The 16,813-nt window shown below is 46.4% G+C and overlaps 1 protein-coding gene across 1 annotated transcript in view; it reads right to left on the bottom strand.

The window, feature by feature from the left end:
* Positions 1-1,144: 1,144 nt before the first annotated feature.
* The window catches only part of NUDT3 (nudix hydrolase 3), a 74,235-nt gene continuing 58,566 nt past the window's right edge, over positions 1,145-16,813 (bottom strand). The window contains exons 3-5 of the mRNA XM_056132645.1: positions 9,408-9,452; positions 8,376-8,460; positions 1,145-1,837 (exon numbers count right to left, since the gene is read on the bottom strand). Of these exons, the coding sequence (XP_055988620.1) occupies positions 1,659-1,837; positions 8,376-8,460; positions 9,408-9,452 (309 nt within the window). The 3' untranslated portion in view covers positions 1,145-1,658. The remainder of the gene's footprint in view (positions 1,838-8,375; positions 8,461-9,407; positions 9,453-16,813) is intronic.

Genomic DNA, 16,813 nt, shown 5'->3' on the forward strand with positions numbered 1-16,813 from the left:
TGTATGACAGACTTCAAAGTTCCCCACCAAAATGCTGAACACTGTCTGGCAGGCCTACCAGAGAGAGCCATTTATTTCTTTTAGAGGGAGTGAAGAGCAAAACCTTTCCAAAATTCGAGTATTTATTAGAATTTTTAAATAAAGAGAACTACGATTTAAATGTCACATCTTGGCTATGGTTTGCCCCAGGCGATGCCACCGAGAGACACCGACAGGCTCCTGGCTTCAAGTCAGGGACCCCCACTGTCAGCCCCCTAAACGGACCCTGCCCCACAAGGCCCTTTTCTGCTTCCCAACTAAACAAGGCAATTGGCAAACGAAGCCGCAGGAAGCATCTAGCAAAACTAAGGCATTCTGCAGCGACCCAATGCATCGCGTAGCCATTCCAGTAATGACTGTGCCTTCTCCGAGCCCGCTCCTTGGCAGAAGCTGGGCCTTGCACTTCCGGGCAGGAGGCACGCTGAGTATTTCTGAGCATGCTCCGTGGTGCGATTACAAGTGGCTGTAACATCACAAAGACATGCGAACACCTGAATTTCCCTCCCATATACTTCTCAGGAACTTCATCTGGGTACCCAGGACAGGACGAGACTGAGCAGCTGCTCTTGCCAAGTGCCCTGGGGCACTCCTCAGCCCAGGGAACATCTCCAGATCTGTATAATATATAATCATGCATGCAGAAGGAGAGAGACCGGTGTCGGCAATAAATAGCATCGGGGGAAAAAGTCCCAAGAGGATAGAAACAGCGCTGGATGCTCCAGTTTTCAAAGACAGCCACCCCAAGAATCCAGTTCAAACCCCTATTCCAACATATATGGAGGAGTTCAATCTCTATCTGTTTCTCTGGATCTGGGCTGAGGTCATTAGCTTCTGACTTGGTAATAAAAAGAAAATAGGTTTCTTCCTGTTTCTTTATTGGCATGGAAACACAGCTTTAAGAAGAGAAGGCCATGAGTCCTGGGGGCATTATGAAGTGAGCTCAAGTCTTTCTCCACCCCAAATAATTACAACCGATGGTTGTGGTAAAGAGAAAGGACACAGAATAGCACCCCCCACCAAAAAAAATAAAAAGGGAGATTCATTATGAGCTGAGCTCTCAATTTCAGCAACACCCCTCTTAAAAAAAAAAGCAAACTTAAAAAAATTTAAATTCCTTCTCTGTCATTTATTTACATATTATATTCCAAGTATATAATGTGTAGATAAATGGATACTGCAGGGAAAGTCACCAACCTATTAGACAGTACATCATAGGAGAAATTCTTGAAAGGTTTCATCTGCTCTTGGTATCTCTGAATTAAAAAAAAAAATTAAAAATCAAAAAGAAATGTCTGTCTGGCTAGGTCTGGGATGATGCAAACAGGAACATCTCCGGATCCAAGGCAGAGGGAAGGCGCGGGGCTCCCCTCCCGAGAAGTGCAGGGGTGTGGAAGGGAGGGACAGATCATGCACAAAAGTACTTACAAATTACACACCCACCCCCCTCGGTAAAAAGAGAAGAAAAAGCCCCATCACTTAACACCAAACAGCTACATATCAATGAACCCTTTCTCTGCGGCCTGTCATGCCTTACTGAGAGAGGAGGCCGGGAGGAGGCGAGCGGGAGAGGGAAGGTCTGCACTTCAGTCTAGTTCCCCTCCCCTGACAGGAGTCCTCAGTCATCTGATGCCCGACATGGAGCTCTGGGAAGAGACCGCGTAGGTGGGCGCCACCACTGGGGTGCCGTTGTTGGCCGAGTAGCCTTGCCGCAACGTCTCAAAGTAGGACGCCTGCACGGGCTTGTGGTACTGCAGCACTTTCATGGCGTCTTCTATTTTAAACCATTCCCGCTTCCTTCCTGTGGAGGCAGAGAGAGCGGTCAGTGCGAAGGGAAGCCGGGACCTGTGGCCAGCTTCTGAGAAGATACAGAAGAAAACCGGAAAGCAATAATAGTTCCCAATTTTTTTTAAAGGACATTTCTGCTTTTTTTTTTCTTTTTTTAAGGGGGGGGGTCACACACAGCGATGCTTAGGGGTTACTTCTGGCTTTGCACTCAGGAATTACTCCTGGCAGTGCTTGGGGGACTATATGGGATGCTGGGAATTGAACCCGGGTTGCTGCAAGGCAAACACCCTACCCACTGTGCTATTGCTTCAGCCCCAATAGTTCCCAATTTTTAAAACTTATGTTACACATAGTTTTCCTTCCTTCTAAATGAAAGTAATATGACCACACCAAGTATTATACCTAATACAGAACAAAAGTTACGAAGTCTGAAAGCGCAAAAAGAACTAACAGCAACTGCGTGGAACTCTCCCAGACAGGACCATGGCAACAGTTTTCCCCTGAAGTACTGGGCCCCTGGGCCTTCTGTGGCCTTCCTGGGAGCACCCTAAACCTGGGAAGCACCTCTAGTTCCTGCTTTCACTTCTTGGAACTATAGCTGGTTCGTAATCAGCAGTTTATTTAAAAATTATTATTAATTTTTTGCTTTCTGGATCACACCCAGTCATGCACAGTGGTCATTCCTGGCTCTGCACTCAGGAATCACCTCTGGAAGTGCTCAGGAGACCATTTGGGCTGCTGGGAATAAAACCTAGGTCAGCCATGTGCAAGGCAAACGCCTTACCCGCTGTGTTTTCGCTCCAGCCCTTAAAAATTATTTTATGAGCCTATAAAATAGAAAAATATTGTTACCTATAAATAGCTATGAAACAAAAATCTACAAAATATATTCACAAAATACTGAAATATATCGGGGCTGGAGGGATGTACAAAAGGTAGGGTACTTGCCTGTCATAGGGTTGATATGGATTCAACCCCTCGCATCCTACATGGTCTCCCAAGCCCTGCCAAAAATGATCCCTGAGTGCAGAGTCAGGAGTAAGCCCTGAGCACAGCTGAGTGTGGCCCACTATCCAAAACAAACAAAATCCCCAAAATATGTATCCAGAGAACCTAAATATCTAGGTGCTAAGAGAGAGCACAGTGGGCAGGGAGTTTGCCTTGCACGTGGCCAACCCGGTTTCAACTCTTGGCATCCCATATGGTGCCCCAAGCACTGCCAAGAGTGATTCCTGAGGGGCTGGAGCGATAGCACAGCAGGTAGAGTGTTTGCCCTGCACACAGCTGACCTGGGTTTGATCCCCAGCATCCCATATGGACCCCCGAGCACCACTAGGCATGATTCCTGAGTGCAGAGCCAGGGGTAAGCCCTGAGCATCACCGAGTGTGACCTGACCCAAAAAGGAAAAAAAAAGTGCTTCCCGAGTGCAGAGTCAGGGGTAACCCCTAAGCACCACTGGGTATAGTTCCCGCCTCTGCAAAACCAACTAACCAGCCAACCAACCTAAATATTTATACAATAGAAAGTCCTGATTTTGTTTTTGGGCCCCCTCCCAGCCGTGTTTAGGAGTGATCTCTGGTGGTACTTGGGGGATTATGCTGTGTAGGGGATCAAACTAGGGTTGGTCATATGCAAGGCAAGTGCCTTAATGGAGGTTCTCTCTCTGGCCCCTAAATTTTTTTCCCTGGGTGGCATTTGGGTAAAAACCCAACAGTGTTCAGAGATCACTCCTAGCTCAGTAGTGATCATTCCAGGATCAAACCAAGGCTGGCTGCAGGTAAGACAAGTTCCTTTCTGCTGTACTATCTCTCTGGCCCGTAGGGAATTTTTTTTTGGGGGGTGGGGGGGGGGAGAGGAGGCAATACCTGGTGATGCTCAGGGTTATTCCTGGCTCTGTGCTCAGGAATTATTCCTGATGGTGCTCGGGGGACCAGATGCCATATGCCAGAGGTCACACCTGGGCTGGCCATGTACAAGGCAAGTGCCCTACCCACTGCAGTATCCTTCCGGCCCCCAACAAAGGTGTTTATCTGAACAACTCTAACTGGGATCATGTTTGGTAGTGCTGTGGTTAGGCGCAGAGGCCCTGAAGCTAAGGCGCTGAGCTCCACATCACTGCTCAGTTCCAGGCAAGTCATAGTACTCTGTCCCACAATCAACAGTACTGGCAGGGCAGGCCTGTGGCGAGTATTAATATGTGAAGTACTGGCATACAGCATAGCATATGCTTTTAGAGTCTGCTTTTCAATATTATTCTAGAGGAGGCTGGACAGAAAGTATGGCAGGTAAAGTGCTTGCCTTTCTCGTGGTTGACCCAGGTTAGATCTTTAACACCTCATATGGTACCCCTAGTTTTGTCAGGAGTGATTCTTGAGCACAAAACCAGGTGTAAGTCCCCAAACCAAAATAAATTTTAAAAAATTTTGGGGGGGGGAGGGTCACACCTGGCACTTACTCCTGGCTCTGTGCTCAGGGATCACTCCTGGTGGGCGTGGGGGACCATTTGGAATGCTGTAGATCAAACCAGGTCAGCCAGAGCTGGAGTGATAGTATAGAAAGTAGGACGTTTGCCTTGCACATGGCTCACCTGAGGTGTTTTTTTTTTTTTTAATCTAGGAGTACTGCTATTTATTCAGCCACTAGCTTAGTTGATTGAATTGGGCATGAACTCCACCTCACTTTTTTCCCCCCCTTTCTTTATCATTTTATTTACTGAATCACCATGAGAGCAGTTACAAAGCTTTTGGGTTTAAGTCTCGGTCATACAATGAAACACCCGTCCCTTCACCAATGCTCATTCTCCACCACCAAAAACCCCAGTATACCCCATCCCACACCTTCCCCCTACCTGTGGGGCAGATGATTTCCACATCACTCTCTCTCTACTTTGATTTAATATATATATATATAATATATAATATATATATATATATTTGCTTTTTGGGGTCACACCCGGCGATGCACAGGGGTTATTCCTGGCTCTGTACTCAGGAATTACCCCTGGCGGTGCTCAGGGGACCATATGGGATGTTGGAATCAAACCCAGGTTGTCCACATGCAAAGCAAACGCCCTACCCGCTGAGCTATCACTCCAGCTTTGACAGCAGACCCACCACTATTATTTGGGATTTTACCCCAACACTCAGATCTGCTGAAAAGGCAATACTAGACAATTTGCTTTCTATTGCTGGTTATGAATAACGTATGATGTCATGTGGCTGCAGTAGTGGCCGTGCGATTTTGGAATTTCGAAGTTTTAACAATTAAATCTGGAGGGATTTCTGCCAAAACCTTCTGGGTTCCAAGATTTGTTCCTGAGTCTCTGGGATCATGGCCATTAAGCAGCTTGATCAGGAGCCAAAGAGGTCATTCGTGGGAGTCTCGTTGCAGCTGGGAGGAAAGGGCCTGCTCCACCCCCATCCCGTGAGGCCCCACGTGTCTCGTAACTGAGGGCCCAAACCTGAGTGTCCAATGGCCTCTGGAGGATGGCGGCCATTGAGCCGCCTAATGGGAGCAAGCGGAGGGACAGCACCCTTTCACCCCTGGGGCAGCCCGGCGACAGTAACCTACTGCGGGTCTGGACGCATTTTTGCCAAAAGCCTCTGGGTTCCAAGATTTGTCTCTGAGTCTCTGGGATAATGGCCGTTAAGCAGCTTGATTCACCTAGGTTTGATCTCTGGCATCCCATATGGTTCCCCAAGCACCGCCAGGAGTAATTCCTGAGAGCAGAGCCAGGAGTAACCCCTGAGCATTATTGGGTATGGCCCCCCAAAAAACAACAAAACCGGGTCAGTCGCATGCAAGGCAAATGCCCTACCTGCTGTATTTTCTCTTCAGTCACCAAATAAAATATTATAACATATTCAATATTACTAAGTGGTGCTCAGGGACTTGGGATCCACACCTGGCATGCTCAGCCACCCGTCAGATGGCCTGGGCAGTTCAACCTGGGCCACATGACGCTACGCTGCTTGGGGCATGTGGTGCTGGGCACTACAGGACTGGGGGCACACTGGCAGGCCTTGAGGGTCATGGGCCATGCACTGCCAGGGATCAAACAAGGGTGAGTTCCTGACCCCTGTGCCATCTTCCCAGTTCCTATCACTGCTACTATTGCTTTTTCAGTTTTGGTTTTTGGGTCACACTCAGCAATGCTTAGGGGTTGCTCCTGGCTCTGCACTCAGGGACCAGTCCTGGCAGGGTTTGGAGACTATATGGAATGCCAGGGATCAAACCCGGTCTGCCATGTGCAAGGAAAATGCCCTACTCACTGTACTATTTCTCTGGCCCATGGCCTATCCAAATCTATAGATAAAAATCAACTTTATTTTTGTTTTCATTTCAGATTACTAAAGTAGCTCTAAATAATGTACATTTTTGGCCTCCTTAAGAAGTGCTTAGGAGGCCTGGGCGCTCCACTGACAGTTCTTTAAAATAGTAAACAGGGGACGGAGCAATAGCACAGTGGGTAGGGAATTTGCCTTGCACGTGGCTGAAAGGGTTTGAACCCCAGCATCCCATATGGTCCCCCGAGCACCGCTAGGAGTAATTCCTGAGAGCAGAGCCAGGAGTAACCCTTGAGCATCGCCGGGTGTGACCCAAAAAGCAAAAAAAAAAAACAACCAACCAAACAAAAAAGCCTCAAAACAAATAAAATCTTTTTCTCCCTTTGTTTTTTTTTCTTTGGGGGGGGGGGGGCGGTGCGGCACACTGGCTGTGCTCAGGAAGCTGTATCAGGGGCTGGGAATTGAACACATGTCAGTAGCATGTACGAAAAATGCTTGACTGGCTGTACTATTGCTCTGGCCCCCACTGACAATTCTTGGCCAGCCAGGCGGGGTTTGAATGCAAGGGCATGAGGATGCGATATTGGGTTCTGAAGAGCCAGGATACTGGGGGTCACCTGGGCAGTGCTGGTAAGTTCAGGGCCATACCTGTAGTGCTCCGGTGACCGGGTGGGCTAAGAAGCAAACCCAGATTGGGCCTGCTCGACTATCTCCTCTGGCCCCCAGTGTATTATTTTCTATCTTTCTTTCTAAATTAAACAATGCTGGCCAGAGCCACAGTACAGCAGGTAGGTTGCTTGCCTCCGTGAGGCTGGTCCAGGATCGATTCCTGGCCCCCCATGTGTTCCCCAAGCACATCAGGAGTGATCCTGGAGCACAGAGTCAGGACTAAGTCCAGAGCACTGCAAGGTGTGGCCCCGAAACAACAAAACAAAGCTGGGTATTACCTGAAGGGGAATATGAACTTCAACAGAAATGACCCCCACTACTCTGCATTCATCAAACACTGTAGAGAGAGGGGCTCTTACCACTAAGCCAACAATTAGTGTTACAGGGAACAACCAAGGTCCTACTCTGACAAGTCCCCATGGCCAGAAGTGGGAGTGGCATTGTGGAGGCCCTTGGTCAGAATCCACTGACAAGAATCTAATTGACTTTAGAAACATTTTTTTTCACTTTCTAGGGGGATGTGTGTGTCAAGGGCTGCTCCTGGCTCAATGCTAGGGGCGGGGGTCACTTGGGGAGACCATGAAGCGGTGGGATAAAATGTGGGGTTCTAGCACATGCTTCAGTCTTTTCAGGTTTTTGTCTGTTTTTGCTTGACACCTGGCAACGCTCAGGTTACTCTTGGCTCTGCCTTCAGGAATTACTCCTGGCGGTGCTTGAGGGACCATGTGGGATGTGGGGGATAAACTCATCAGCTGTATGCAAGGCAAATGCTCTACCTTTTTCCTAATGCTCGGGTCCCTTGAGTTATTTCTTAGCCCACCGCTTCTTACATTTTGTTTTTTGGTCCTGGCTCTGCTCAGAGATCAGTCCTGGCTGTGCGCAGGAAACCGTATGAGGTGCTGGGGATCAACCTGGGTCATCTGTGTGCTAGGCCCTACTTGCTGTTACTTATTACTTGCCACTCTCGCTCTGGTCCCTGTATCTCACTTCTGTTATGTCACCCACATATTCAACCTCAGCTTCCTTTCAAACATTTCTGACTACAAACTCACATGAGTTCAAAAAAGAACATGAGGGGGTGAGCTAGAGTGACAGTCCGGTGGATCGGCGTTTACCTTGCACACAGCCAACCTGGGTTTGATCCCTAGCATCCCGTATGGTCCCCCTGAGCACTGCCAGAAGTAACTGATTTCTGAACGTAGAGCCAGGAATAATCCCTGAGTATCGCCGGGTGACCAAAAAAAGCTCCCCCCCTCCCAAAAAAAAAGAATACGAGGGGATTGCGCAAGGTTCATAGGCCCAGAGCATGTGCTCTGCTTGCAGGAGCCCTGGGACCATGTGTGACTGTTAATAAACACATACTCTCCTAACTTCTCTGAGGGGCCATGTCAAGTGGTGCTGGGGGATCATACAGTTTTGGGGATCAAACCTGGGGTTTCCACATGCAAGGCATGGTCTCCAGCCCTCTAGGCCATCTCCCTGGCCTTCACACCCTTGTCATTTATTCTCTGTCAGGTCCTTTCTGGTTCCAGGTAAGGGCGTGAGCTGCGGGTCGCAGTGCTGGCTGGTGGTTCTTTGGGCCGGAGAGGACTTACCAATGTTGACCGAGTCCTCCCAGTCTTCCAGCACTTCTGTGACAATGAGCACATACACATATGTCCTGTGCTTTCTCTCCTGGTTCTGAAGGGCAGAGAGAGGACAGAGGAAGTTCCCTTAGAGAGCTGAGACTGAAATGAAGCAAACTTTTACAGACATCTCTGGAGAGCTCAGACATAAGGATTCACTTTTGTTTCTTTTCACTTGTCCTATAATCATACACAAAATAGTGCAGATGGCTTCTCTACCAGTGGCTGCCCTTAAGCCTGAAAGATGTGTTCAGAGGCCAAGCTTCCAAAGCCAAGCTTTTCTTTATTCTTTGTTGGTTCTGCTTTGTTTTGAAACTCAGGGAAACGATGGCTTCCTTCCTAGAGTGAACTTGGGATAAATGGAATCTTCACTCCCCCAAAGTGCTTATGTTGAAACCCAGACCCCTCGGAGGTGACCATTTGGGAGGTGATTAGGTGGTAAGGGCAGACCCGGTGAACAGTATGAGCTGTATAACAGGAACAGCTGCTTGGAACCAGCAGTGGGGTCGTCACAGGCATGATACACCTTCATCCTGTTCTGCTTTCAGAACTGTGAGAAACCCGTCTTTGCTTCCTGTATATCACTCAGTTGGTGACTTTGTCATCGAGCCCTAAATGAACTAACACAACCACGTGTATGGTTTATTATTTTTTTTAAAATAATTTTTAATTTAATCTGTTTTGGGGCGACACCAGTGGTGCCTGGGGACTGTTACTGGCGCAGTGCCCAGAGTTGCTCCTGGTGGTACTCTGGGGACTGTAGAGAACCCGGGCTCCTGTGTGCAATGCCTGCACCCTGCCTTTTGAATTGCCTCTCAGGCCCTGTATGTTGTTTTAATTTAATTTTGGTTTTGGGCCATACTTGTCAGTGCTTAGAGATCATTCCTGAGGGTGCCGGGAGTTGTCTGCATGCAAGACAAACACCTAAACCCTTGATTTCTCTGGTCCCTCTACATGGTTCTTAAGATGACACAACTGTACCAAAGATTTTAACAAACTTACCTCAAAAATTCCAACTAATCTTCCCAGTGTCCCTTTCACTCCAGCCTGAAAAGTGAAAAAACAAATTAATGTTGATAACTGTTTCTATTGTTGGTCCCGTTTTTCAATAATTTTGAGCATTTTGTGGAACAGAAATAAAAGTCAAGAGGACAGCCAGGTGTGCGGGAGTCACACAGTGCTCCTGAGCACCAGACACTGGGCAGTCTTCAGCGTACAAGGCATGAGCTATCTGTGACAGGAGAGGACGACAGGAAAACTCCAAGGCATGCACAGAAACATATCTCTGGACTAAAAACTTTATTTTTTGTTTTTGTACACAGCTGTGTGCCCCTGTGTACTCCTAGCTCTGTGTTTAGGGATCACCCCTAGTGGTGCTCAGGGATCACATGAGGTTCTGGGGATTCAAACTGTGGTCAGCAGGATACAGGCAAGTGCCTTAACCCCTACACTGTATCTCTCTAGAATGTAACGATGTTTGGGCTACATTAGTCATGCTCAAGGACTGGGCCTGGAACAGTACTTGAGGGACCACATGGTACCAGGGATCAAACCCAGGCTTCCCACATGCAAAACATGCAGTTTAGGACTTTCGTTTCCCTGGCCACCTTACAAGTTTATTTTTGGCTTCCTGGGTCACCTCAGTGGTTACTCCTAGCTCTGCACTTAGCAATCCCTCCCGGCAGTGCTTGGCGGACCATTTGGGATGCGGGGATTGAACCTGGGTTGATTGCTCCAAGACAAATGCCCTACCCGCTGTACTACTGCTCAAGCCCACAAGATTTTCTTTTGTACTTTAAAAATTTTAGGCAGTGTGGTTGGTAGCACTGTTAATGACAGGGCTTCATGTACGGGATACTCCACCCTCCCCAGTGCTCGGTTCCTTTCCTCTGCCACTGTCTCAGGGCAACCCTCTGCAAAGCCCCCACCCACCACGGTGAGTTCAGTTCTGTATAGCAGTTCTCAGCTACCAGTGGCCATGTTTTATTGTCTGTTGACTGTATTTCATAGATACTGCAGTTTTTACAAATCAAAGATTTGTGGCAACCAAGTACTAAATACATATATTGATACATTTAAAATTTTGTATCATTTTTATAGGAACCACAGTCTTACAATAGAGACGTTACTGGGCCCGCTCAAGCAACTTGATAAACGATGGTAGGACATGCTACGGTGCCACAGGAGCCACAGCTGCCAACTCCCAGGGCCCCATGGCACTGATTGAAATGAAGGTTCACAGGTTATACCGATGTTCACTTACAGTCTGTGTATATTATATATTGCTAATTACTGCAATATTCCAAATTTTCCCATAGTTCTGACATCTGTCACGGTGAACTGTGATCATTATACATTAGTAACAACAGTTACTATTGTAACCTTCCAGCAGCAAAAAAGATCAGAACTTACTTAAGGCTCAGATACTGTCACTGTCCTCCCACTGTTCATCACTGTTCATTGATTTGCTCCAGCGAGTCCAGTAACATTTTGAGATTTGTTACTGTGTTTGACATATCGAATAGCCAGGTTTTGCCGTGTGGGCGAGATACTCTCGGTAGCTTGCCAGGCTCTCCGAGAGGGGCGGAGGAATCGAACTTGGGTTGGCCATGTTGGCTGTGTGCAAGGCAACCGCCCCACCCGCTGTGCTATCACTCCAGCCCAAGACTCAGATACATACTGGCTAAATTTTTAGCAAGTATTAACAAGGAAATTTAGCAGTTTTCATAGGAGGGGGCTCCTTTTTGATAAGGAAGAGGATTTCAGCTGTTCAAAGTCACAGTGTGAACAGATAATGCTCGAGAGTCCTCACAGGTCAAGGTCCTCACTGTTAACCATTTTACTTTCTTTACAGTTTTCCCCTGTGCAGAGTCCAGCTTTCACTGCCGGGCTCTTTCTCAAATGCTGCCACAAGCAGGAAGAGAGGAGCTATTTTCATCTGTCACATGGTTTGTGCATGCAGGTCAGGGTAGGCGACAGGGTTACAGCTGACACATACTTGGCTCAGGTATCTGGGGCTAAGATTGGATTCACCTAGTCAGGGTGCAGCAACGGACCCAGTTTTTTCAAAATCTGTTACAACTTCATTTCCGGGGACTGGGGAGGGCTGGGCATTTGGCTGTATCTTGCGGTGTTTAATGCTTATTCCTGGCTGTGTTTAGGGGGTCACCTGGAGGTGCATGGGGGACCATTCATGGTGCAAGGGGCTAAGACATGTGCAAGGCAAGTGTCTTAGCCCCTGTCCCTTGTGTTTTTCATCTATATTCTATTTTGTCTGATATTATGGTTATCATCCCAGCATTTTTCTTTTGATTATGGGGCACACCCAGAGGTGCTGAAGGGTTATGTGCTCAGGACTGATCTCTGGTAATGCTTGGGGGACCATATCCAGAGATAGGCACCCATGTACTCTTTTCTCCAACCCTGCAGTATTTTTTTCCAAAGCAAGGGACTGAACTCCAGGTTTCAAGGTTTCATCCAAGTGCAGTAAGCACCCTATGACTGAGACATATTCTTAGTCTCAAGTTTTCTTTTGGTTAGTATTTGCTTGATGAAGGTTTGACTAAGAACAATCAAGTTACATTTAATGCACTTTTTTCTTCCCTCTTTGGGACATACCCAGTGATGGTCAGGGGTTATTCCTGGCTCTGCACTCAATAATTACTCCTGGCGGTGCTCGGGGGACCAAATGGGATGTCGGGGATCGAACCCAGGTCGGTCACGTGAGAGGCAAACGCCCTACCCACTGTGCTATTGCTCCAGTCCCTTACTGCACTTTAACCTAGAAACTTGACTTTAAATTATGGGATCGCTTCAATATAAGTCAGAATTAAGGCCCTTAAATTTACATGCTATATAGGAAGTGTTGTGCTGAGCAGTTCACTAAATGAAGAGAAAGTGGCCATATGGCACCTTTACCAGGTAAATTAGACTTATCCATACCCAGAGGTTACTGGAAGTTGAAAGACTAAAGGAGTACTGTTGCTGAAACCACTGTGGATTATATGGGAATCAAATGGGAAGTGAGTTCTGGATATACTTCCTAAATGACTAAAGATTCTTTCCTGGAATGTGGAGCTGGATGGGAAAGCAAATACAACTGTTTGGAAGAGTCATCTGGGCTCAATTCATTTCGCAGAAGGCTACTGGCTCCTGTCCCAGTAATTTGGTCTCTATTCAGGGCTCCAACACACCAGCTCAAATACAATACTGTGTTCTGTGCGACAGATTCTTATCTCTACACCAAGTTACTGATTTAACTATTCAGCAGTGGGGAGTATTCAAGTAAGTGTGATAACAGGCAGATAAATTGAGTAAGTAGATTTTTTAAAAAATCCAGCTTGTAAAAAAATGGCTGAAAGAAAATGTAAGAGTAGAGGGTGAAGAATGAAGTTCGGGGTGGGCGGGGTTTGAGGTGGGGGGGGAGGTGCACTGGGATCATTGGTGGTGAAGAATGGGCACTGGTGGAAGGATGGGTACTGAGCATTGTATGACTGAAACATAACCACCAAAGTTTGTAAGTCTGTAACTGCACCTCAAGGAGATCCATTACAAAACATTAAAAAATAAAAATAAGAAAATTAACTTTAGGTATCAAGAAAATCATTAAATATAAAAAAAAGAATGAAGCTCAGTTGACTTCATATATGAAGATCTGGGTCTGATCTGTACCACAAACACACATAAACACAGAACTATTATTTGTACAAGGGTCAGGACTGAGCTGAGTAGCAGAAGTCCCTAGTTTTCTAGTAGTTTGGATCCGCAGCGCTGTTGCATGTGACAAGTAAGGTCTTGAAGTTCTAATGGCACAAATGAAATCTGTCTGCTCTGCAGCCAGGTATGAACACTGCAACGAAGTGAGCACAACGAAGGAGCAGAACTCCTGATGAGCACCATGGCTCAGTGTATGAGCACCACAACCAAGCATAGGTGCGACCCCAGGTCACTGCTACAACATCAAAGAGGGAAAGGAAGTGGGTGGTGGGAAGAAGAGGAGGAAGGGGAGGAGGAAAAGAAAAGAAAAAAACCAGTATCGTAGTAAAAGAATATTGATGACCTTGGGGCTGGGGAGAGTGCAGGGCTAGAGTACGTGCGAGTATATGCCAGGCTCAAGTCTGATCCCTGACACCACATGCACTCACCATGTGTTCTGTAACGCAACACGGTTGCTGCAGACCCGGGAGCCCAGGCTCCCCCCAAAGGGACACATAACCTTTACATGAGGCTCTCCTGATTAAATTGGCTTTTTTGGGGGGAGGGGACACATCTAGCCATGTGCAGGACTTTTTCTTGGCTCTGGGCTACGGGGTCACTCCCCGTAAGGCAAAGGGGACCAGATGGGATGTCAAGGATCAAGGTCAGCTGCATCAAAGGCAAGCGCTATATTCCAGTCCCAAGTGGTCTCTTTTTAAAAAAAAAAAGCTGTTAGTGTTTATATCTACAGATTACACACAGATTTATATCACATATGCTTATATTACGCAGATATTCCAGTGTATTGTAGATGACTGAACTGACAACAATGTGATTATCTGCAAGAGTCTTTAGGCTCTAAACTTACCCACTGAAAGCAAGATACTTCTGTTTGGTAGCTTAGATGACTAGCTTAGATAACAAAAATATTTATAGAACAACGTCAGAGTCAAAAGAACGGAGGTAAAATTCTAAAAAGTATAATTGAAACAAAAAAAATGTAGAGGTAGAGACTGACTTAGGCATAGTATTCTCTTCTTCCTGAAGTTCTATTAAAATGGAAGAATTGAACTGGCTATTGGAAGACAAGCCCAAAAAAAAAACCTCTCCCCTAAGAATATGTAAATGAGGGTGGAAAGATCAAGAAAAACTCCTTAGCTTTTGCTCTGGAGGTCAGCTAAGCTTGCAGACTCTGTCTGAAAGGGATCCAGGACGGGACATAAAGGGAGACCCAGAAAGATATCTGACAAAATGTAACACCTACTTATGATAAAAACTCAATAAACTAGAAATGTCTTCAACTTGACAAAGAATTTCTTTCCCCACTCCCATCCCTGCAACTATTGTCATACTTGTCTTTTTGGTTTTAGTTCCTGGGCCACACCTGCGGTGCTCAGGGCTTACTCCTGCTCTGTATTCAGGGATCCCTTCTGGTGGGCTTGGGGGAACATTAGAGGTGCCCACGGGGGACTGAACCCAGGTAGCAAGTGCTCTACCTGCTATACTATCTCTCTAGGCCAAGTACCATCATACTTAGTGGTGAGAAACTTGGTTTTCCCACAAAGACTGGGTACAAGGGAAGGATGTCTTCTCACCACTCCTTGATAAAGTAAATGTAGAGTGTTAACAGCAGTACGTAAGGTATGGGTGTGTGTGTGTGTGTGTGTGTGTGTGTGTGTGTAAAATCAAATTCAATGTAGCAGAATATTGAAAGTGTGTGTGTGTGTGTGTGTGTGTGTGTGTGTAAAATCAAATTCAATGTAGCAGAATATTGAAAATTTATAAATACTAGAAAATATTTTCAACCTTAAAATTTTTCAAAGACAAAAGTCAATTTACAATCTAAAAGTAATGTATTTACCCCTCCTATTTCAATCTTTTTTGAGATTTCATAAACTAGGCTACAGGCAACTCTGAAAGATAGTGGTGGCATTTTTCTCAATTATGTGGAGCATAAAAAATTTAAAAATAAATAAAGTCAACATTAAAGATGTAACTTAAGTTTCTTTCCTAAGTACAGATCTGGAGTGACATGAAATGTCCCTGTCCTCCCTCACTAGCATCCTCTGATGAGGATGAGAGGGGATGGGAAAGGGAGGGCTAAGAGCCCCAAGCCGTCCTCTACTGTGTGAGCCAGAGACATCAGCCCCTCCTCTTTTTTTGATTTTTGGATCACAGCTAGCAGTGCTCAGGGCAACATATGGGATGCTGGAGTCCAACCCAGGTCGGCCATGTGCAAAGCAACTGCCCTACCCATTGTACTATCTCTATGGCCCTCAATTCCTCTTTTCTACTAATGACAAGAATTAGTACTTGAGTTCTTACTAAACAGTTACCTATGAATAGGCATTGTCATGCTTCCTTTGTTCCATACAAGAAAAATAATGTCCAATACCATGCATTTATGCAGAGGCACCAGGACATGAAGGTAGGTGTTTAATACTAAAGCCACCCTCCCACCAAATGTCCTCCTCATCTCTATTGCTGAGAAAATTAATTTGGGTATTTCTTCTCCAAATAAATGGGGGATGTTGGGGGGGATGGACAGACAAATTTATATAAATGTGATCTTAAGTTATTATTTCTTTTGTGGGGGGGAGGGCACACCTGGTGGTGCTGAGGGTTTACTCCTAGCTCTGCACTTTTGAGATCACTTCTGGCAGCCTTGGGCGACCATATGGGGTGGGTGCTGGGGATAGAACCTGGGTTGGATGTGTGCATGGCAAGCGCCTTTCATGCTGTACTGTCTCTCCAGCTCCAGAAAGGTACATGGCTTATGTGTATGGCGCTGGTGACAGCCTCCCTGGCTTCACATATGCCATATGCTAGATCTGAATCAATATCTCTAACCAAGAGTAGCACTGCACTGTAGCACTGTCCTCTCGTTCATCGATTTGCTCGAGCGGGCACCAGTAATGTCTCCATCGTGAGACTTCTTGTTATTGTTTTTGGCATATCGAATATGTCACAGTTAGCTTGCCAGGCTTTGCCGTGTGGGCAGGATACTCTCGGTAGCTTGCCGGGCTCTCCAAGAGGGGCAGAGAAATCGAACCCAGGTCTGCCCCATGCAAGGCAAACACCGTACCTGCTGTGCTATCATTCCAGTCCAAGAGTATCTTTTAAAAATAGGTATTCAAAATAAAAAGAAAAAAGGAACTTAAATGATGCAAAGTAAAGTAAGTAAAGGCCCTCCCGTTGTTCATCGATTTGCTCGAGCGGGCCCAGTAACGTCTCCATTAGAGACTTTGTTGTTACTGTGTTTGGCATATCGAATACATCAGGGGTAGCTTGCCAGGCTATGCCGTGCGGGCGTGATACTCTCGGTAGCTTGCCGGGCTCTCTGAGAGGGGCGGAGGAATCGAACTCGGGTCGGCCATGTTGGCTGCGTGCAAGGCAAATGCCCTACCGCTGTGCTATCACTCCGTTTTTCCTATCATAGTCACTGAAATTAAAAATATATTTTTGTGTTGATGAGGTTTAAGAGCATAAAAAATGTCTGTACCAGGGCTGGAGCAATAGCACAGTGGGTAGGATGCTTGCCTTGCACAGAGGCAACCCGGGTTCGATCCCTGGCACCCCATATGGTCCCCCAAGCACAGTAGGAGTGATCCCTGAGCAAAGTCTGATGAGACTCAAAATCAAAGAGCTTTATCTTATAAGAGATTAATTTTAAATGGTAAAATGAGCATAGAAAATCTGCTGTATCTATCTCA

Source organism: Sorex fumeus, unplaced genomic scaffold (assembly GCF_029834395.1).
Source record: "Sorex fumeus unplaced genomic scaffold, SorFum_2.1 ptg000094l, whole genome shotgun sequence".
Classification (NCBI taxonomy): Eukaryota; Metazoa; Chordata; class Mammalia; order Eulipotyphla; family Soricidae; genus Sorex; species Sorex fumeus.